General features: G+C 37.6%; 2 protein-coding genes and 1 long non-coding RNA gene across 6 annotated transcripts; 1 reads left to right on the forward strand and 2 right to left on the reverse strand.

Moving 5' to 3' along the window:
• The first annotated feature begins 325 nt into the window (after positions 1–325).
• LOC104248413 (probable aspartyl aminopeptidase) lies at positions 326–11,679 on the forward strand. 2 transcript variants are annotated; one of them, XM_009804662.2, is made up of 10 exons: positions 326–591; positions 1,229–1,316; positions 5,005–5,140; positions 5,387–5,659; positions 7,577–7,724; positions 8,464–8,703; positions 9,219–9,351; positions 10,080–10,261; positions 10,466–10,578; positions 11,343–11,679. In XM_009804662.2, the coding sequence occupies exons 1-10, from the start codon at positions 382–384 to the stop codon at positions 11,446–11,448; spliced, it is 1,629 nt and encodes a 542-aa protein (XP_009802964.1). In that variant the 5' UTR covers positions 326–381; the 3' UTR covers positions 11,449–11,679. The 2 variants fall into 2 exon arrangements, with proteins under 2 accessions (XP_009802964.1, XP_070001701.1); XM_070145600.1 differs by having other exon boundaries at positions 367–591; positions 1,165–1,316.
• On the reverse strand, positions 11,544–13,110 carry LOC138868196 (uncharacterized). Its single transcript, XR_011399945.1, has 2 exons — positions 12,821–13,110; positions 11,544–11,983 (listed from the first exon to the last, which is right to left on the reverse strand). It is a non-coding gene; the product is annotated as an uncharacterized lncRNA (long non-coding RNA).
• Positions 13,111–14,553: 1,443 nt separating this feature from the next.
• On the reverse strand, positions 14,554–22,646 carry LOC104248412 (uncharacterized). Of its 3 annotated transcripts, XM_009804661.2 has the most exons (5): positions 22,081–22,645; positions 18,130–18,841; positions 15,930–16,299; positions 14,987–15,370; positions 14,554–14,892 (listed from the first exon to the last, which is right to left on the reverse strand). In XM_009804661.2, the coding sequence occupies exons 1-4, from the start codon at positions 22,355–22,357 to the stop codon at positions 15,323–15,325; spliced, it is 1,407 nt and encodes a 468-aa protein (XP_009802963.1). In that variant the 5' UTR covers positions 22,358–22,645; the 3' UTR covers positions 14,554–14,892; positions 14,987–15,322. The 3 variants fall into 3 exon arrangements, with proteins under 3 accessions (XP_009802963.1, XP_009802962.1, XP_070001702.1); XM_009804660.2 differs by lacking the exon at positions 14,987–15,370 and having other exon boundaries at positions 22,081–22,646; XM_070145601.1 differs by lacking the exon at positions 14,554–14,892 and having other exon boundaries at positions 15,296–15,855; positions 22,081–22,646.
• Between the last annotated feature and the right edge of the window lie 320 nt (positions 22,647–22,966).

The raw sequence follows: 22,966 nt of genomic DNA on the forward strand, positions 1-22,966 counted from the left end.
TTTAGTTAAAATAATGGAGTTCTAACAATGAGTTTCTTTTTGTATCTTATTTTAGATGCACCGATTATTATTTCAATGGCGTACTTTTCCAGAGCTCCATGATTTTTGGGCAAATAAAAGTTTAGTAGCCAAAATGAAGGAGTTTCAACTCCATTATGTTTGAAAAATAAGAAAATAAGCCTAATAATGGAGTTCTAGACATATTCTTTTACAAATTTGCCCTTAAAAATGATTAGAAGAATTATTAATAAATTTAAAAAGTTAAAATGGAGTAATATTTTATTGTTAATGTTAATCGTGGTCTTTTAGCCCAATCCTTCAAATAGGTAGAAATCAACGGTTGGTATATCAGTCCAGATAGTTGGAGTGTTTCACACGACAATGGCGGCCAATGCCATAGCTCGATTCCATTTCCTCCAACCATATCCAGTTTTCCCCAAACCTTCAGTACTTCTCTCAAAATTCCCTCACTCCTCATCACCGCCTTTCTCCATTAATGTCCACAACATCAATAATCCTTGCCGCATTCATTTCCGCAAGTTCTCATCGGTCACATCACCACTGTGCTCCACCTCCGGCTCAATTCCAGAGGTCATATTCTATTTCCTAATTTTTTTACACTAAAATCATTTACTTAGGTAATTATAAAGCATTAATTGGTAAACTGGTAAAAATGGAAATTTAGTCTACTATTGCAGGTTAAAATTCACTAATATACTGTAAATAAATAGTCAAGTTCGCCTAATTTTTGGTGTGAACTCGAATATCAAAATTACACTCTCTTAAATTAAGAAATGGCATGATTCATAGTAAAATAGTAATTCAAGTAATTTTTGTGTGAGTTCGAATATCAATTTGTATTAATATTTTTAAATAACGTGGACCCGTGCGCGAGTCAAGTAATATAATTTTGTTTGTTTGAGAGTCAATTCATCTAACATGGTTCCGTGCGAGAGTCAAGTATTGTGTACTTGTTTGTTGCATAAATATGCTGGAAACCACAATTTTATATAACTGAAAATTCTTTAAAAAATCCTTGAGGATCATAGTTAAAAGGACTACTTTGTTAATTAAAAAAAAGAATGTTGTGACTCTTTAAACATTAATGTGGCAAACAAATTGGGGCAGAGGGAGTATTTACTAACATCTACTTATCAACAGCAGGCAGCAACAGTTGTTTGTTTCCCCCCAAAAGATGTTGTTAACAAATAACTTAATTGCAATGCAGAGTGCTGAAACTTCTGAATCGAGTACATCAATTGTTGGCGACCTGTTGGACTATCTGAATGAGTCATGGACTCAGTTTCATGCTACAGGTATATATTCCTGAACGTGCAACTTGTTGTGGTATTGTGTTTGTATTAAGTTGCCATTCTTTAGTCTCTGATTGCCGTTTTTAAGTTGTGAATATCAAGATGGATATTCACACTCTAATGCATCTTACATTTGCTAGCATTTTTTGTTTGGACCAAAGAGCAAAGCACACGAATGAGAACAATGTATATTGCTTTGTAATGTAATTAAGGAAAAAGAACAATGAATGTTGCTTACTGGGGGTAAGTGGTAAGGAAAACACTATATTGGTTTGGACTTGAGGTGTGACCGTGCTTTTCTTGTTGTGCGTTTTTATCTCCTAAGTTTCCTCTATAAAATCCAAAATCATGCATAACCATACAGTAGTTGAGCTCGAATGAAGTGCGAGGAAGTTTGAGAAGATTGCCTTAGACACTTTTGGACTAATTTTACATTTTGTGACTTGGTCAATCACAAAACTTGGTAATTATATAGAAAGTTATTAACATAGGTCAAAGTTAGTGGTAGTTGTCTCTAATGATAGGTAACGCTGGTATTTATCAACTTTGGTTATGCAAATTCCGACACTTGTTCAAGCTCAACCACCTCCAAGATTGGATGCTTCATGGTGAGGCAATGCACAATAATGTTAAATCAAAGCACAGTATACTTCTTTTCATCAAAATATATCCTATAACAAAGTTGGAAGTTCAGCCAGTAGAATCGTTCTTGAGCATGAGAAAGGGTTCTCTGACACTCTACTGATAGCTATGATCCCAATTTTGATGACTTTAATAGAGAGAATCACTCTATGCAAGAATTCCACATAGAATTAAGGAAAAAGATGCTGCCAAATCAAACATGGATAACCAATTGTTGGGATAAAATTTTGACGAATAAAGGCAAAAGAGGGGTCCTTCGTCTAAGATGGGGTAAGGGGACTCCATGCTTACAACTTGTTCTGGGTGTGTCAGGAAAATGAAAGGTAAAATGACGTGAAGAAAGAAAAGATTATCATCGAAAATTCTTTAATTGAGAGTTAGAAGAATTTTGTTAAATGATCTCAGGACAGTAAGGTCATTTAACAGAAAGTATAGATGTTTAGTTAGTTTCTATAGGTTCCATGACTGCTTTAGACATAGTTTTATATTGCACTTCGCCGTAGTAATCAAAGTCCTTTCATTTCTGTTCTGTCTTTTTACTAATCAAACTAGCCTGCTTACCGTGAAAAAATAGATGCACTATAGGTGAATAACTGCTATTGCAATGTGCCGATGTTGTTTCATAAGGCACATCATGTAGAAAGGAGGGCAAGTAATAGCCTTTATAGCAAAGATAAATTCTCCAATAGCGATAACAATGTAGTATCATGATAAATACATGCATATATACAAAGCATTTAATAGTTGAGTTTTCCGCTTTTTAAGCAGTGTTGGTAGTCCCATAGGAAGCTTCTTTTTTCCTCCCCTTTCACGTTCATGAGAATAAGGACAAAGGGAGCAGTCTCCTAGATTTTTATATGGTCTTCCCTTTACTAACTTAACGACAAAAACACCTCACAGCAAACGGCACAACTAAATAAACCCAGTGAGAGAAGTAAATTAGTACGATGGCATGGATCAGGTGACATGATCAAGCAGTTGCATTAATATCTGACAAGGTGTTTTTGTAGCATCACAAGTCTCTTGAGTTCTTGGTCTCAAACTGTCTTATTGGAAAATGTTGCATGTACTAATGACTTAATTAATTTTCCTAATTCTTTTCTATAACTAAATTAAGCAATTGCACGTAGAATTTATTTTTTTGATAAGGAGCAATTGTCCATACGTTTTACTATCCTATTTTAAAACGTTAGAGCTTTTGTTTGATTGGTTTAGGTAAAATAATCCTAACATAAAATCTTGCATAGAATAAGATTTGGAGGATTATAAAAAACAATCCCCACATAATTAATGCAACATTTAGTTATTAGTATAAGAAAGTATATTCTTCGCATAATTAATACAACGTCTGGTTGACCATATTTAATAATACTTGCATTTGCTTACTCCAAAAAGAAAAAAAATTTACTCGAAAAGTTATGCAGGAACCTGTGTACTATTTTGTGTGAGATAGAATATGGAACAAAATTATATGTATTAGCAATATAGAGATGAGTGTTTAAAGACCAAAATGCCCTTAAAGTAGGTAATCCCTACATAATATTATCCATATTATTATTAGTCACTGCATAACAGTCCCTAAATTATTATTCACTGTATAACGATACCTTCATTATTATTCACCGCATAAACAATCACTACATTGTAGTTCCCTCAATGAGCATGTGAACTGAACAACCCACAGTGTACCAATAAATTTGCACTGTCTTAAACTTTTATTCTCCAAACATTTGGAGTAGTTGTTCTCGCTCTTCCTAATTTGATCTAAACTTATGCCTGCGTCTTTTATGGGCCATCCTCCTTTCAGATCTGTTGCATTTTTTACTTTTCCACATTATCTTATTTCTGCTTTCTGTGTTGGTGCATTGTCTATGATCTATCTATATCACCTTGCTTTCACGGAACTTAGTTATAAGTAATATCTGCTAGTTGATTCCTGTATAACATTGGTTTACAAGATTATCTATAAAATTTGTTACATTGTAAATTATTGGCTGTTTAATTATGGTTAGTACTTTTTGTTTGTTATCTGGTTATTATTTGCTTCACAATATTTATGCTATTCAATATTATTTGATTTATCAAGCTGTTGAAGTGCATAAAGTTTCTGTCTCCACTATGCATATTGGACATGTATAGGACAATATGCTGTGCACGTATGCACATGTCTCATTACTTTTGTGACCTCTGACATAGCAAAGGGACATGGTCAGAAAAGTGTAAAAAATTAAACCATGCATCCTTAATGCTCCTCTGCCTTTTTTAACGACCTAGGTTCACAATTCACATCACAGTTTTTGAAGTTTGTGAATTTTCAAAAGGTTTTGAATTTTGTATTTGGACTTGTTTAGTTGTTTTGATCAGATACGCGTTAAGATAGGATAGACAGCAGAGCTAAGATGATTAAGGCAGGAGAGTAAGAAATGTAGGAGACAAACCTGGTTTATTAATGGTTATTGATGACTTGAGTGGTGTATCTACTAAACAAGTTCGATAGTTGAGAAATGTAGTATGTTATGTTTTCTTTTAGCGTCTTTATCTGGTTCACTGGGGTTTTTGTAGCCACCATGATGTCATTTTAATGACAATATCATAAATAGAGCATATGGTTTGTTGCATAAGTTGATTGGCCATTTAAGATAAACAAAGCTATTTTTCTCGCAGTGTTCACCATTTCTTTTGCATGATTCTTTCTAATGAAAATGTGTGAGCTTACCTCATTTCATGAGATGCTTCTCAAATTATTAGTTTTTGGCGACTGGGTTGATTATTCTTCAGGCAACAATATATGTTAATCTGAGCTGCATGAAATTTATCCTTTTACGTGTGTGAAACTTGGGCAGTCAATCAATTGAGATTTTTTGGGAATTGGAAGCAATGTTTGAACTTTGGTTTGGTGTGAAAGCTGCATTGTCTGTGTTTGGGCATGTATGGGGAGTGTACAGATCTCTTAAACAGATTTCTTGTGTTTATGGTTTGTTGCAGTCAATTCAGACTTCTGCTTTCACCTGCACGCTATTTAACATGTGTTCTTTCTTTTTTATAATAGCTGAAGCAAAAAGGCAACTAATTGCCGCTGGATTTCATCTGCTGAAAGAAAATGAGAAATGGGATCTGCAGCCGGGTGGGCGCTATTTCTTTACACGGAACATGTCCTCTTTGGTTGCATTTGCCATTGGAAAGAAGTGAGCAAACACTACATACCTCCTAAAGGTTACATTACAATTGCTAATTAGTCATGCAATGCTCCTTACATATATGAGCCTGTAGAAACCAAATTAAAAAATGGAATGTTCTGCAATTAGACACCAGTTATAGATCAAGGGGCAGTCTCTCTAAACAATATTACTCTCATCCAACCATTTCATTTTCCACTCCTTTAGGAATACTTTCTTATGTTGTTTAATTAGAGATATGAATTAGCTTTGCAGGTATTCTATTGGTAATGGCTTTCACGTGATTGCTGCTCACACAGATAGCCCATGTTTAAAACTAAAGCCAAAGTCCGCATCGACCAAATCTGGCTATCTTATGGTCAATGTGCAATTATATGGTGGTGGGTTATGGCACACTTGGTTTGATCGGGATTTGAGTGTAGCTGGGAGGGTTATTCTAAGAGCTGATGATGGTTCCTTTCTGCACAGGCTTGTGAAAATAACGAGGCCTCTCTTGCGAGTGCCTACGTTGGCTATTCATCTTAATCGGTCAGTTGCCTTTCGCTCAAGTTTCCTTTTTTTCCCCTCATATTTTTTCCTGCTCTCGGTTTGTGGTGAGAGGGGTTTTACATTCTTGAGTTGGTAAACATAATCCTTATTTCTTGATATCATCTACCATCTAAGTTATTTGCTTTGAGACCACAAATCAATTGCAGAGAACAAACACAATAAGAAATTGTAGCTGATAACTCCTGCATGATCAAGTTTGAGAGTCATTCTCTTGTTTTTAACTTCATCCTTCTTTCCCTATGACACGTGGTAGAGGAAATTGAATTTGGGAAAAACAATAATCAACATTATGCTTAAATTGGTCCATTAGTGTGTCAATATGTGTTTAGAACATGGATGGGGATATTCATGCAAATTTGAAAAGCTTTCTCCCAGATATGACCTGTGTTTGTACTTGATCTAAATGTTACACTAAATAAGCACTTAAATCTGAAATCTTGTGGATATACTGAATAGTTTGAGTGAAAGTTAAACCCTACTTAAATTGTGAGATCCCATAGCATGTGTTGTTGCTTCTCTTTTACTGATAGAACTTCTTACAAAGACTTTCGAGGTCAATCTTTGAATATCTACCATGAGCATCAGAATTAAGGAGTGTTAATAGTTGCTCGCGAGACCTAAGTATGTCTCAGTGCCCTTGAAAGATCAAGTATTTATCTCAACATGCAGGCATATTTTCCTCCTTCCCATGCTGACCAGCTCCAAAAATAATCTTACTAAGAAGAGACACGGTCAAACATCTCGTCCAGCAAAAATTAATTTGTTCTTAGCCTATTTTTTGTTATTATTATTTTATTTTTATTATTATTATTATTGGGGACAGTTTCAAAAAAAAAAATATTATTATTATTAGGGATAAGGCTGTTCTTTGGTTCATTATGCAATCCTTTTTGTGCAAAGCAGCCGGTGAAAATCTGTGCTCTTAAAAGCACACCAGCTACTGTAAGTGGTACAAAAGTTTCATTCATGCTTATTGTATGTTCAAATGGTCCTACACCTGTGGCACAATGAGAACAATAACTTGCAATTTCTTCTCCAAATAGAAGGCAACTGCCTTTTCCTTTTCTGTTTTTATGTTTTCGAAAGTTTGGAAGTCTGAGGGGTTGCTCTGATGGTAAGCAACCTCCGCTTCCAACCAAGAGGTTGTGAGTTCAAGTCTCCCCAAGAGCAAGGTGGGAAGTTCTTGGAGGGAAGAATGTCGGGGGTCTATTTGGAAACAGCCTCTCTACCCCAGGGTAGGGGTAAGGATTGTACGTACACACTACCCTCCCCAGACCCCACTAAGTGGGATTATACTGGGTTATTGTTGTTGTTGTTGTTGTTGAAAGTTTGGAAGTCTGAAACTTGACTAAAATTCTCCAAAATGTCTAGTTTTTGGTCCCAGTTATTGCAATGTTTAAGCTAGCTTCCGAATTTTGTCTTTCTCACACTAGTAAACTCATAATAGAAAGAAAAAAGATTTTTATCCTTTAACTCATTTCAGCCCTCTTGTTCATCAGATGTTATTAGTTGAAAAGGAATCTTGTTTCAGTAGCATCACATTTGTACTGTGCATAAGTTGGTTTTTTTCTGAAGTACTGGAATATTGTTAAACATAGCTTCCTTTTTAAGGTTAGCCTCTCTTCTTTCGATTGACAAACATCAATAACTAAATATAAAGATTAAAGGGTAACCTTGATGGAGGAGCTCTTTTGATTTATGTTTTGTCAGATTGGTCAATTATCAGTGACAGTTGTCAATGATTTTTTTTTATTTTTTGAAATGAGACAGTTGTCCATGATCTTTTATTTCTTTCACCACAAGATAAATGGAAATCAAGCATTTTTCTGTAGTTTTTGTTTGCTTGAAGGCTTTGCTGATATCTCCTTGGCCCTGTTCAACTTTCCTGGCATGTAGAACTGTGAATCAGGATGGTTTTAAGCCAAACCTTGAGACTCAACTTATTCCGCTACTGGCAACAAAGACAGAGAATGCAACTGCTGATTCCACAGAGAAAAATAATGTGTCTTCTTCAAAAGATGTTCATCATCAACTCCTTCTGCAGGTTATTGTTTATATTATGTTCACTAAATCTGACCTATAATCCTGGAAATTTTCTAGGTTGCGGTGGTCAATCAAAGAAAGATTTTGACTGACAACCAAAAAGGGAAACTCCGTTCCTGAATTTTTTCCTGGACTTATCTGATCTTTTTATTAACTATAGTTTGTAGACTGACAGATGGGTTCCTCATTATTTCATTCCCTGGTCAAAGACTGCGAATTCTTTAACCCTCTCTTTCTATGTTGCTTCTAATCAAGAAGTGTTTTGAAAAACTGTAGTATATTGGACATCATGTAAGAGACACTGTGTTGAGAATATTAAAATAATACAACAACAAACAACAACATACCCAGTAAAATCCCACTAGTGGGGTCTGGGGAGAGTAGAGTGTACGCAGACCTTACCCCTACCCCGAAAAGGGCAGAGAGGCTGTTTCCAGGAGACTCTCGGCTCAGAATATTAAAATAATGTATCGAACAAATGATCAAGATAGGTAGCTGAATGTCAGAGATTGAAGGTTCCTTGTTTATATTAGTTTGCTTGCTTTGGTGGTAGCAGCACTGAAAGCCATGAAATTTGTTACACACCTCATTTATATAATGAGTGTACTGCTTTTCTGTTCTTCCATCTTATTTTCCATCATCGAGAATTTGTTACATTATTTAACGCAAGGGAATGATGGATAAGGAGTACATTATGGATTACTGGATATGAACATTGATATTTTCCTCTGTGATTGCAGATCTTGTCAGATGAGCTCAGCTGTAAAATTGATGACATAGTTAGTGTTGAGTTAAATCTTTGTGATACCCAACCTAGCTGCCTTGGAGGTGCAAATAATGAGTTCATATTTTCTGGAAGATTGGATAATCTTGCGTCGAGCTTTTGTGGTTTGAGAGCTCTGGTTGATTCATGTACTTTGCCCGAAGATTTATCAAATGAGCATGCAATTCGGATGATTGCTCTTTTTGATAATGAAGAGGTACGTAGTATTGCTCAGTCTGAAAGTTCTAGCAGTGATTTCCCTAAATTATTTTCTTCTGCATTCTACAGATGCTACTCTTAGATGAGAAGTATATTCTGGGGAACATCAGATCAGTCCTTGTTTAATTTCTAAATTTTAGAATATTCCAAGCTAAGAAGTATTTTGCTTATCCCAGACTCTTGAAAATACGTGTTTGATGTAAATAGATTTTTTCATGTGTGTCAAATGTTCCAAGTGAGCACAAAAGCAATAAAGATCGGCTAGCAGTACTCTGAATCCTCTTTACAAGCTGTTTTCAACTATTCTGTATCCTCTTTCTAAGCTGTTTTTACATTTTTCCACCAAAAACAAGAAAATGAAAACCAGTAAGTTTGTCAGTCTCTTACTTGTTTCGAAATTTCCTTATTTAATCAGTCGAGTTCAGCTTGAAATTGAACTTTGAATGAACTGATATTCCTTGTTTCAGTTTCCCATGTACTTAAGCATGAGGTCTAACTCCACCAAGACTTTAGGTTGGTTCAGATTCATACCAAGGAGCTGGTGCGCCAACTATGTTTGAGGCAATGCGACGAATTACTGACTGCCTAAGTCATCAGTCTGCTGGAGAATCTGATTTTGCCCGCGCGATTCGCCACTCTTTTCTTGGTACTCTTTTTTTGATATGTCTGTGGCCTTTAGATAAGTGTTTGTATATGACTGGCTACTCCTGTTTGTACTTTCAAACCTTTCGTATGTGGATACTCCTTGTCTTGTTCAGCAGTAATGCAATTGATCCTAGCTCAAAATAAGACAATATAATGTGAAAGGTTGTTACTATGCGTGATTCTTTCAAAAGGCAGTAAATTCAATATTGGGCCCTGTTAAGTTTAGGCCTCTTCAGTTTCATTTGCTGAACATATCAATCTGAATACATGCAAAGGTGTATTAGTAACTGCCTTCGAAGAAAAACTAATACATTCATTATTTGAGTTTATCATAACTTGTATACACTATATGCTCTATGGACTGACTAAGTGTCCGTACCGAGGCTTTCCCCTGACGAGTGCATTTCATTAATTATTTGATTGAGAAATCTAACAGCCTTTGCCTAAGGATGGAGTTTCTCCCGGTTCATGTTACTAGAAGGCCTAAAGAGTTCCTTGTCGATACAAACCAGTTTATGTGATTGCAGTGTGATACGAACCAGCCAAGGAGGACATCATTCTCCTTGTCGATAGTTCTACCAGAATTTATGGGGCCTAACATGCAAATAACTTGTGATGTCATAACATACGGAATGAAAAATCAGTTTCCAGCATTCTTGTCAAATCACATTATTTTCTCCTCTGCATCTCATGTGAAACTTATTGTCTAGTATCCCATTCAAATAACAGTGTCTGCTGATATGGCTCATGGAGTTCACCCTAATTTTGTGGATAAGCATGAGGAGCACCATCGTCCTGAATTACAGAAGGGGCTTGTAATCAAGCATAATGCAAATCAGCGCTATGCTACGAGTGGAGTTACGTCTTTTCTTTTTAAAGAAGTTGCAAGACTCCACAGCCTTCCGACACAGGTGATTTTCATCTTCCAAGTGCTTTAGCATAAATGAAGTGAAAACCATCAAAGAAATAGGAAGAGGGAACGGAAGCCATGACTTGACCTATTCCTTGACTCCCCATCTTTCTCTTATTCAGGAGTCAATACATAACTTCTATTAAGGATTCAAATCCTTTGTGTTACTGCAGCAAATGATAACTAGTCCTTTAACTCCTTACAGGACTTTGTGGTGCGAAATGATATGGGATGTGGATCAACTATAGGTCCGATACTTGCTTCAGGAGTTGGAATCCGAACTGTTGATTGTGGTATTGCTCAGCTATCCATGCACAGGTACCTAGTTATGTACTATTCCATTCAATGTTGTGCGACATGGTGATCTCCTAGAATTCTCTTCCACTTTTTTTGGAATTGGTTATACACCAGTCAGTAATTTCCAACTTTCCACTAGTCAGAACATAATACTAACAAACTTCTGAAAGCCAAAAAAAAAATATTGCTTTACTTAGTTCCAATCACAATACTATTAACACACTTCTTAAAGCAAAAAAAAAATTTCCTTACTCTTAGTTCCAGTAAAATTGTTTTACCCAAGATGGGATAGAGGCAGCAGTCTATAACTAGCTTACTTTATTGTCATGCATCATCTGACATAAAATTTTGCTTGAGCCCATATTCGGCAGAATGATCTATATTATCAAGCTGCAATGCTTGTCCTACAGTGCAAGTAGTGATAAGTTGTGATATGCACTACTTTTTCGAGTTTCCTAGAAGGATAGATATTCAACATCCAGGCACCTTGGCTAACTTGCCATTAAGAATGTTTTTCTGTACTTTTTCAAAATAAAAATTTCTCTATGGTATAAGATACTGCCGGGCAGCTAGATGATAAACTTATGAAGTTTGAAGCTGTAATCAGCTCTGGTAGTTTGACATGATGAAATGGTCGCATCTAACTTGAGGGACACTACAGTATTTGAATCTGTTCATTTATATCTTCTTCCTCATTCTAGTTTGCCAGTTTTGCTTTTGTCACCTGCTTCCTTAAGTTGGTCATCTAATTCGATAAATATCACTTTGCTTTTCTGCGATTGCAGCGTGAGAGAGATATGCGGAAAGGAAGATATTGATATTGCATACAAGCACTTCAAGGCATTTTACCAGACATTCTCGAGCATAGACAGGAAGTTGATTGTGGATTGATAATTGGTGAAGTAGAAACCTAGGTTTTTAGTTCACAACCCCTTATAGCATAATCCTTTTCCTTATTTTTCTGTTGGGGTGCAGTTGGTAGTAGAGCTTTTAGGCAAACACTATTTGATTGCTAAAAAGGTACATTATTTTGGTGCGAATGCAAAAATAAATAGTTTTAGTTGGCACGTAGCCTTGTAATTGCTATAATGTTGGTAAAACCCAAATTGAAAATTCTCATGATTTTGATCTTCACAAACACCTGGAGGAAGTGACTTGGAACATCACTTTCATTCCAGTACCTGATGTTTGTTGGCTTCCATTTGATCGCTGACAGAACTGGAACCCATATTAACTTCAAATTCAGGTTTCCGCTTGGCATTTATAGCTGCTAATTTCCGTTTCAGCTCTGATAACAAAGCTTGATTCTCCTGGTTGAGACGTTGAGCTTTCTTCCGCAGCCTCTCATTCTCCCACATAATCTGATAGTTACGCAGGTACAGCTCTGAATTCTCTCTATCCATAGCTGTTAATTGCTTGCTTTGCCCTGAAGGACATCATGAAAAAAGTGAAGCAAAATCAGTATACCTCGATACAGAAAACACAAGGCAGAGCAGATAATATAGAAAACTATCTTCCATGTACAGTAAGCATTGCATATATATGAAGACAAATTTTGTAATGAATATAAAATGATATATCTGGGCTTTGGGTTAACAGATGTGGTTAGTTTTTTTTTTTTTTTTCTTTAAGCCATTAGTAATGTGTATGCAGACCTTACCCCTACCTTGTTAAGGTAGAGATGCTGTTTCCGATAGACCCTTGCCTCAAGAAGCTAAGCTAGCGTTTGGACATAGATTTGATTGAAACTTGAAAAAAGAGTTTTTGAAGTTGGGTTGAAAAATAATATTTGAAAGTTAAAGTTGTGTTTGGTCATGCATTTTATTTGAAGAAAAGTTGAAGTTTTGTGAGTGGAAGAAAAAATTTCACCCAAAAACTGCCCTAAACCAGTTTTTTGGAACTTGAAATTTTTTGAAGTTTTTTTCTTTTTCCAAAACATGATCATATTTCATAAACAAACAATGTTTTCAAAAAAAAATTTGAAAAAATGAAGTCAAAATCTATGGCCAGACGGGAGCTCAAGTCATTAATCAAGGATCTAATAAACAAAGCAACTCCCAATGACAGGACTGAATGTAATAATTGGTCCATTTTTGTTTCACGATACTTCAGTGACGGCACCAATTCTTAGAACAAAAAAAAAATACAAGGACGCAAGCAGTTGGTAGACTTTGAGTTTTGAGTTAAGCAAGTAGAAACAGAAAATTGGAAAGAAAAAAAAAGGAAAGTGCTGAGTTTTAGTATGAACTTGAAGGGTCAGTACCTTAAGAGTAAGATCAATTTTGCTGGGCAGTGTTTGAGACAATAGATATGTTTATATAGTCATATGCACGTAAACTTCGTACATACTAATTGATAAACATGCCAACAAACACACGAGAATAGCACAGTTCACTGTAAAGAAGTATTCATTACCATATCAGCAAAGCCCACAAACTTCTCTTTATCCTCATATAAAACACAGGTCAAAGTGCACTTTAACCATCAAGTTAGGGAAAGAGAAAGGTTTCCTATTATTTCCTCTTCCGAATAAGACGCTAGATTTTGCTTTAAAAAGTGAGAAAGAGTTAGGCTAATCTTAGAGGGAAATACTATTGCACGTGGTTTTTGCTTTGTAATAATAAGGTTGTTAAAGAATAAAGCCAAGAAAGAGACATTCTCAGGGTGGAAAAAGTTGCCTCTTGTGGTGCAGACACAAACATGCTTGCGCAAGGCTCGAGCACGGGAGACAGCTGAGGCTAACCTGTGATTTCAATATTCATGTGAGAAACTCCAATATTGTTCACACAACCATATGATGCTGTAAGTTTTGACTTTCATATGCAAAAAAACCCACCACCCCTAGTATTTATGGGCGTCTATAAAGAATATTTACACAATCTGTTCGATTTAACTGGCTATAACATGTTAATCTTCTTCTTTTTTTTAGGTTATTATACATCAGGTTTGATATAAAAGTTTCCAATTCTTGTAGGTCAATTTAACCTGATAATATAAAAATATGCACGCCAATTAGCATAACTTGAACTCGGAAGGTATTTGAATTTGAGAGTGCTGGAATAGGATAAAAGGAAGTGGTAGATTTGGTACTCATATATCTGTATTTAACCCAATACCTCTTTAACGATATGAAATATCATACTAAAAGCACAACAAAAGAAGTTGTGAAGGTTTTCCGGTCTGTTACTGTTCTATAGGAAACTTAAAATGAGTTTCTTGATTTGATAAAGATAAAAAGAAAAGAGAATAAAACAAATACTCCTCAAAAAGGGAAACAAGCTAGGCAAATGTACCAATGTTTAGGATAGCTTTCCAATTGTGCGTTACTAGTGAAGTGTTTCGTTTTTCTTTTGCAAATGAGATAATAAAGTAATCAGGAACACGTCTTTCGCCCGAAGAAATGGTTGTGAGTAGAAAAATATATTTTTAACGCAATTGCACCATATAAACACTCATCTATCCACAAATCTTCTATTACTAGATCCATCTATTTAAGAGTTTTCACTTTCTTTTTTGTTTCCAAGATGATTTTCCTTTTAACTATATTTAGTTGTCTATTTCACAAAAGATTTACCTCATTTCCCAGACATTCCATTTGGCTACAGAAAATCCACTTGTACTCGTAGGCATTTGCGTCCTACTAATAACTAATTGTTCATCCCTCTCACACCCCCGGTGCTAATTGAATGCATTTCGATTACGCAGAGTCCTGGCTGATGATGGGACAAAGTCGAGAAAATAGACCATATTTGTTGAGTTTCTTTGCCACTATGAATTCATTCAGAATATAAAAGTAATGCCGTTGTTGGGGGGCATGAGTCACTTTTTTCTTTGAACCGCTTATGACACTGAATAGAGATAGCATACTAGATGTCCTGTTACACCCAGCCTCTAACTATTAGCCCTGGTTACTGGAACGATTTGATGCAACCACTAGCACACTTGGCCGCACCCCATTTCTCTACAGAGAATTAGGATATATCAACCACAGGGGAATACTGGCATAGTGATCATTATCATTTTGGTGAAGAGCGACGAAGGAGTTCTGACCAAACAAAATGCTTCAGTTACAAACTAGTCAGCAAAAGACAAAGTAAACGAATATTCTGTCCAAACAAGAAAAGCGGTAAAAGGGGAAACACTTTCCATTTAAATACATTATCTGCAGAGTCACTCCTGGACATTGCTTCAGAGGAATATCCCGTATTCAGAGCTCTGTATTATCAGTCAGTCTGGCACCAAAGCTACCAATTGCTTAAAGGTTGCATGTCCTGTTGACACTATTTACTCAAAATCTCTAACCGTATTGTCTTTCTTCTTGGAGCTTTGATGAGGCTGTGACATAAATCAAGCAGCACAATGTTACATATACTTACAGATGTATTAGGCAACTTAAAGAAAGGCAAACAAATGGAAAACGAGAATAAACCTAAAACCGATAAAACTTCTTATATTGCCAGCTCTGAACTCTTGCTGATTTCATTTGTCGTCGTCATCATCGTTGTCATGATTCCATGGCAATAGAGCTGAGTGCCCATCCATGCAATGGAACTGCCAGGACATATGAGCATCCTCAGCAATGCAGGAGGCTCCATAAAACTGAGACTGGTGGATGGATTCGGAAAATATTGCAAGCTGAACAATCTACTCCAACAGGTCTCAGTTGTTCATGCCTGCACCCCGCGATTTGCAACATTTTGCCACTCAGCATCCCCCTCAAGATGCTGAATTGTACGTCGCAGGATGCAGGCATGGCCCGTGCCCCTCACCGGGGCCGGGCTAATCCAAAACCATCAGGTTGCAGTTGATGAGGCTGGAATACCATGAACAGGAGGAGCAATCAAATGATGAAGCAAACCATAAAGTGGGGAAAAAAATAAACCAGAATGCCAAACACGACTGATGGATAATTATATTATCTCATGTGAAAGAAAGAGACCCTCTCTACAAGCTAAAATTCTTCTTCCTCATACACATACCAATATAAGATAATATAGCTTAACAAGATACAACAAGCATCCTACAGCAAGGTAAGTGTAGATATCATTGGATCCACTTTTTGTGTCTGCATCACTAAATCCTTCGAACATATTAACCAAGCACTTAAATATGAAGATCCCAGCATGCTCTTTACCAGAAATCTTTCCCCAAACTTACTAAACTTTGCTTCAAGCTTAACCTATTATCATCTCTTGCACTCTGTGTGAGGGGTAGTGTGAACATGTTAGGTCGAAACACGACTTATGAGACAGTTTTTCACCAGATGAAGTATGAATTGGTGCAATTTCCTCTTTAAATCTGTCCAAGTCCCCGGAGTTCAGCAAATAACAAGCACAAATGATTGAAATGGAAAGAAATTTTTTTTGCCATACCTGTGAGAAGGGTTGGTGAACCTGCTCGTGAGGATGGATAAAAGTCATTCCAGGACGCTGACAAGGATACTGCGTTGAATGCAAATATATAGCTGCGCTTGAGCGTGCACTAACATGATTTTGACTAAAAAGGGGAGGCATCATGCTCTCTGCCGGACCATAACCAATGCCAGGAGTCACTGATGTTGCCCATGGCCCAGGTAAATGTTGAGGAAGTGGACGAGGTTGGTTTTCAGCAGAAATGGGAGACCGAAGTGCTGCACCAAGCTGGGGAAACTCAGTGTTGTAGTTTATTGCAGGAGCGTACATGGGCTGAATTGTATATGGGCCACCAGTAAATCCAAACCCAGGATCAAACCTTTGCATGTATCTGCAAAATAAATGTCAACTGCCCCATTAGGCTCACAGACTAAGTTGCAGGAAAAACGACATGAGCATCATAGTGAAAAGACCCACGAGCACAAAAAGACAGTTTGTAAATTGAGGGAGACAGGACAAAAGTTGGATGTGTTATATTTGATGCACATAATTCCATACAGCTTAAAGAAGAACATGGCAAGAAGTACTAAAAGCTTTTGCAAGAAACGCCAACACACATTCTCATATAAAGAATTCAAGCAGCATCAAATATAAATAGGACGTCACCCAAAATAGTTTAAACATCCAAAGAAGCAGTATGCAATAGAGAAGGAAGAAACAAGAGAAGGAACATAGGAATAAAGGTAACTGAATAGCAGCTCCAAACCACCATAGCTTTAAAATCATAGCAGCTTATCTCAAATCAGGATCTCCCCCCTCTGCTTCCTCTGTATGTTCTCCTCCTCCTCCTACCAGGTTCTTCTGTCCCTCTACGAGTTCTTTCAATTCTTCAAGAGTCTACATCATAGCTGTTAATAGGACTGTCTCCAGGGCTTACGTCTTCATTCCAGTATTATGTAGCAGCCCCATAGTCTTCTTAAACAATTGGGTTGGCCTTTTTGGTTTCTATTTGGTGCCCAGAAACAGATATAGTCCATTTTTTTAATGGGAGGCAGAAGAGATATTCATTTAGAGTAGAGTGTTGGCGGAACGAAGGGCTAAATAGCGAGAGTGATTCTCTGAGCCGGTCTGGATTTCCAACGCCTCGGGAAACTGGTCGAGATAGATGACAGCACCTTTTTCCCCTCTTCCTTACCGGTAGGGCAATCTTCTCTTATGGCCTTCACCCCCCGCCCGGAAATAGAGAACCAAGCCCCTTTCTGATCCATTCATTTCTGCAAGCAGGGAGGATCCAGAGCGTTGCCCCCTCCTATTCGAGGTTTTTCCTCGCCCCACAAGCACCCAACCTTCCTTTTGCTCTTCCTTCGGTTTGCCTCCACGAACGCGCCACTTAGGAGCCCTACTCATATTCCAAAGGCGCTACTTCAATTCAAGCGCAAGCCCCCCCTTCTATTGCATAACTTAAAAAAGCTATAATATATAACTCCAGATTCGATATTTGTTCTTCATAGCAAGCAGATAAACAAAATCTCCACTGTCTGGAGGATCATGATGTGCACAACTTCACTACATTCAAATCCAGATAGAATCACTTCGGCTATGATTTTTCATCAAATATGATTGGACAGGCCAAGAAAGACGGTTTTTTGCCCAATCTTATCCTGTGTGTGAAGCAACAGACAAAAAGGATTTAAAAGCTTTTCCCTTATGCATCCTATAACCCAAATCTCAGGTTATATTCAATCCCCCCCCCCCCCCCCCAAAAAAAGAAAAAAGAGAAAAAGAACCTACACGGAAAAAAAAGGGAACATAGGTGGTACAACTTCAGAAGTCAGCATGTAATTAAAGAAAGAACCATAGACCCCCACATATGCTTCGAATCACTCTTTGTGTAACACCAATCATTGTAGAACAGCCAGTCCACAAACAAGCATTTCCCCAGATTGGTCAGTAAAACATCAATAGGAATAAACATTTGTAGAAATAACCCATTTGAACATTTCATATACAGAATACATGGCAAAGAAATGCACGAATACTTGCCAGAATAAAGTGATGGTACTTAAACAACTCATAGAATAAAGGAGTGCTTTTACGACAATATAAAATGTTAAAAGAGATACCACATGACTGAACCACCAACACATACACAAAACAGAAACTGAAGGAAAGGGGAGCACTTTACAGTATATTCACAAAATAGCAGAGGACTGAGAAAGACCTGTCATAACTCCTGTCGTAATCTGGGTCCTTCCGGTCAATTTCCCGATCACGAAAGATAGCCACCTTATTATTAGATTTAGGTCTACCAACTGGCTCTTTTTCTGTCCTACTTCTAGCTGATCTACTGCTACTTGTTGAAGAATCAATCAGACCCCGCCCAGTATTCAAATCAGAACCGCCAGCTAAACTAGCTTTTTCTTCTAGCTGTGGTATGCCTATTGGACCATACTGGAAAGTATCCTGTGACCTTGATTCAGTTTCAGGTTTTACATTGGAGCTCCCACTTAAACTATTAGAGTTAAAAATACGTGCTCGAGCCCTATTATATTCCTCCTTTCTTTCCTCAACACTTTTGGCAGAATTTCCCTTTGATGAATTTGAATTTGAAGAACCTGCAAATTGTGAACCTTTCTGTGGCCTCTGCTTAATGGCAACCTTAACCACGCCAGTATCTCCTTGAGGCAAATTCACCGGGATGTCAGCCAAGCGAATCAAAGGCATCCGACATTCAGAAGTCTTGCGCACAATAATTCTGGAACCCGAGCCATCCGGTAGACTATTGTCCAGCAAAACCATTGATTGTAGTGAATAGTGCTGTGCCACACGGTGAGCAGCCAGTCGCAAATAGGAGGTAGGCAGCTGCTGGAATTCCATCTGCTGTCGGCCAGGGTCCCTGATAAACTTTTCAACATCCTGCTCCATCCTCAGAACTGAGAAAAGGTAATGAAAAATCACTATGTGCATGATAAAGAGAACTGACCCAACTAACAGAGAAACCCCCCACCCACCCCCCAACCAAAAAAAGAGATAAGGAAAAGGAAAAATGCAGACAGTGACATTTGAGACTAGTTATCTCAAAATGGAAACACAGGAAGAAGCAAGATAGTTGGGAAAAAAAGGCACGTAGAATAGAAAAAAGCACCCAAAGGTAAGTAAAAAGTAAAACAATGAATATTTTTATATAAGTGCATCATATTATTATGCGATGACCAAGAGCCTATGTCAGCATAACAGCTAGAGACTACATAACCGAGAATATATAATAGAGAAAATTGTGTTTTCTGATAGAAAAACGTTCAAGCTTCTTCTTTTCTTTTTACCTTCGAAAACTTGCCCTTTTCTGCTTTTAGATTACATAAAATGGTTCTATTTTCTCTCCTTTTTAGTGATAAGCAAAGACTTTCAATGATGTTTATCAGCACTAAGACGGCTGGAGTTGCACATGGTTGATGATGTAAGAACGAGCTGCTCCGGGAATTGCAGATCTCTAGAAGAGGCTATACAGTATGTGGACATCATCCAATACCAAAAAGCTATTCGAATTTGTACCTTTGCTTTACTACACATTCCTATTGCCCTCATACATTCCAGAATTCCTTTCCCTACAGATACCCACAAGATGCAAGGGGGGATGGTCTTGCATAATGGTTTAGCCTCTTTCTAAAGCTTACTGATCCAGCATTGCATCAACTTTGTGAGAGTTTTCGGCATTGTCCATTAGAGCTTAAAAAAGATCAAAGACATATTCCAAATTTTCCGGCTGGAAGTGCAAACCAAACAAGAGAAAATTGACGTCCTCAGATTCTTCTTCACATAAAGAGAATCCGCTGGAAATAGACAGGCCTTCTTTCTGCAAGGTGTTTGGAATTAAATAGGCCCTAAACAAGCAATCTGCAACCTTAAATAATGCCTGAGATTTCCCATTTCTTTTCTAGGATAGCGAGAAGGAGATACTCTATAAGGTGATAGCATTTGTAGCAGGATTTCACTGTGGACTACCCCTTTCTGTGTCCTTTGCAGCCAATATAGACTAGAGTTTGTGTTAGTTCAGGAGCTGACTCTAACTGCAACAGTACACTTATCCCCCCCCTCCCAAGAAAAAATACAGCAGTATAGTCATTCTTTCCAAATCCCAACCATTGCAATTCCTTCTGAAGGTTACATCCCAACCTTGATTAGATATAAACTCTGCAATTATGGCCTTAGTATCTCCTGCACAACGGAGCAGCTCAGGGTGCTCTTCTAGAATTTTAGCGGGGCATGTCCTAAACAAGCATCTGCCTAGAATAGGAAATTTCTACAATCCCTGGTTTTGTATAGTGTGTACTCTAAAAGGTCCTCCGAAGCCTTTGATATGCTTCCATCCTCCTAACACTACATGGATTAGTTACAGGATTAGTGACAGAATGAACTTGCACCATATTTTCCTCTGACCAGTGGATTCCATATAGCATAATCCTGCCCACAGAGAAGTCCTTGAATCAGTTATGCAGCGTGACTTCTTTGACATCCTGCTTGGTTATTCCATTACTAGAATAAAAAGGAAGGACAGAAGGGATCACCTCGGCCCAGGCCCTTTTTTGAAGGAAAGAATCTCGTTGGTGTGCCATACATTTGAACTAACATTCCATCTATAGAGATGCACAAGTAAATCCAGTTGATCCATTGTTCTTCAACTCCCAAGTCTTTCAAAAGATGGTTAGAAACTTCCACTTAGCATGATCAGATACTTTTCCAATGTAGAGCTTAAACAGTTACAGTCTTATTTAGTGTCCTGGCATTATTCTACTCTGATTGCGGATTGACCTTGATGAAAGCTAACCAAGTGTCAGGTAAAAGCTTCCTAGTTACCTTCTTAGCCTCTTTGCAAGGCTTTCGGTAGAAGCTACCAGCCAAGCTTACTGCCCCGTATTCTTTCAGTTCCTTGGATCCACTCTTCTTTGTTTTAAAAAAAAAAAAAGAAGTAAAGCTCCACTCTTCATTGAAATACATGCAACATGAAACGTAAAAAGTGCACTTCCCAAAGCTTTAACTTGGGTGGAAGCGTGGAAGGAATCGATAGCTCACTCTTCATTATATCCCAACTTTCAAATAAAATGATATGGTGGTCACCAAGGTCAGGTGCCTTGTCTTCTATGTGTTCTTTCACCACTGCAATGTCTTTGGATCCATTGTTTCTCCTCAACAGATATCTTCGCTATGCAGTAAAAAGAGACCAATAATGACAAAGACTGTTTTCAGGTTTTAGCAATCCGACATATGCATGCAATCTGAACTTGTAGTCATCCAACGGGGTCATCAGGGGAACAATCTCCTTCAACATGAAACTTGGTCCCACGGAGATGAAAGTTTCACTGCTTATCAGTTACCTCCATAGCAACCAATGCCTTGATCTTATTTTTTTCAATATAAGTATTACCTTACCTTCTAAAAAAAATAAGAGTGGCGTCCGAGCCTCATTGCACACACCACCTAGTACATACTACCTCCCACTAAGGCTTAGGCATAGAAAAAGTTCAGTTAGTGGTTTTTTGTGAACCATGGTCTCCCATGATTTTACACATTGCATAGACCGCCATACCCTTGGATGCAGCCAATACTCTAATCTCAAATTCAAACAATTAGAGACTCGGCAAGCTTTTCCAGAAAAATACACTATTTTTCAGTTCCTCTAATTTCTTTTATGAAGTAATATCAATATTCCTTTAGTTCCTAATTGTCCTCAATGCCTCAATTCCCTTTTCTTTCTACTAATACTGATAAGCAAAAGTACCAAATTTGTATCCTTCATACTAACTACCGGAGAGAAAGTGGATGCAGTTCACAGAGCAAAGCACCACCAGATACTGATTATAAAAGAATCTAGTCAATCTACCAAATAATCCGCAGCGTCATTTCAAGTTCTTACCAAATGGGTGATTTAACCAACTGAACTACAGCAGCTCTATTGTCATCTCATTAAGGTCTTACGATAATATGGCGACATTGCATTCATTTGGGATTCATATAACAGACCCCAACTAATTTACAATTCAGCTGTAGTTCACTGATTGACACAACTAAACAACAATGTGAATAATCACAAATCGAAACAAGGCACATCAGTAAAACACTAATTATAACGCAAATTAGCACAATAATCAGATTTTTTAAAAAGGGGAATACTAACCGGAAAGCCGCTCTCTAGGGTTTTGTAAAGCCTCACGAAGAAACTGATCGACGGTGTTAACCATATCCTCCGACACACCACCCGAACCAGCTCGGGCCAAAGCCGAAGACGAGGAATCAAGCAGCTCAGATTGATTACTATTATTATTGACAGAAGATTCGGAATCCTTTTTCGAAGAAGAAAGTATAAGCCGCCGCATACTAGCGTCCACGTCAGCTACCTCCCATGACTCCGGCGGGGCTCCGAGATCATCCGTAATAGCCACAGAGCCCTCCATAGGGTTCAATTTTTTAGCTCAAAAAAAAATTCAAAAAATTCAGAAAAAAAATCTAGGGTTTGTCCATGAAAGGAATCATTGAATCCAACCTAGATTTGAAAATTCGGAGAAATTTCATAGAGATTCAGAGAATCGAATCTAAAGGAGAGGAGAAAAACAGGACAAAACGGTTCTAGGGTTTCGAGAGAATGTGTGAGCGGAGAGAGAGAGGGTTTGACGAATTATAAATTGTTTTCTTTTGCGTTGCTTCGAGGGTATGCTAATTCACGGCGAGTAATATGCACTTTCATAAATTGAGAGTGGGAGTTTGCTAAGGGGTTTGTTGTTTCGGAAATATGCTTATTTTTGGGGAATGTGATATTTTTGCAAAAACAAAAAGGAGTGGATGGAATCCGACTGCTGGGTCGGAAAAAAGAATCGGGACTAATGTGGATGTGGCAATGACAAGTCATTAAGGGAGTGGGCCGCTTCGATCAAAATTCAAAAAGATTGTACGGCTGCTTATCGGACGGATTGAACGGTTATTTACTCTTAACGGTTTAGTTTATCGGCTGTCGATTTTTAAATGTATTAATCCGCTAGCCATCCGATAAAATATCGGGCGGATTG

The sequence above is a fragment of the Nicotiana sylvestris genome, chromosome 5, assembly GCF_000393655.2.
Source record: "Nicotiana sylvestris chromosome 5, ASM39365v2, whole genome shotgun sequence".
Taxonomy (NCBI): Eukaryota; Viridiplantae; Streptophyta; class Magnoliopsida; order Solanales; family Solanaceae; genus Nicotiana; species Nicotiana sylvestris.

Bases quoted from the DNA above. Each gene is read 5' to 3' on its own strand.
- LOC104248412 (XM_009804660.2), bottom strand. From the start codon at position 22,357: ATGGAGGGCTCTGTGGCTATTACGGATGATCTCGGAGCCCCGCCGGAG. The intron at 16,300-18,129 runs GTCTTTCTCAGT...TTTATTTTGCAG, and splicing joins TACGACAGGAGTTATGACAG to ATACATGCAAAGGTTTGATC. The intron at 14,893-15,929 runs GTATGGCAAAAA...TTTATGTCACAG, and splicing joins TTCACCAACCCTTCTCACAG to CCTCATCAAAGCTCCAAGAA.
- LOC104248413 (XM_009804662.2), top strand. From the start codon at position 382: ATGGCGGCCAATGCCATAGCTCGATTCCATTTCCTCCAACCATATCCA. The intron at 5,660-7,576 runs GTCAGTTGCCTT...CCTGGCATGTAG, and splicing joins TTGGCTATTCATCTTAATCG to AACTGTGAATCAGGATGGTT. The intron at 8,704-9,218 runs GTACGTAGTATT...CCAAGACTTTAG, and splicing joins CTCTTTTTGATAATGAAGAG to GTTGGTTCAGATTCATACCA.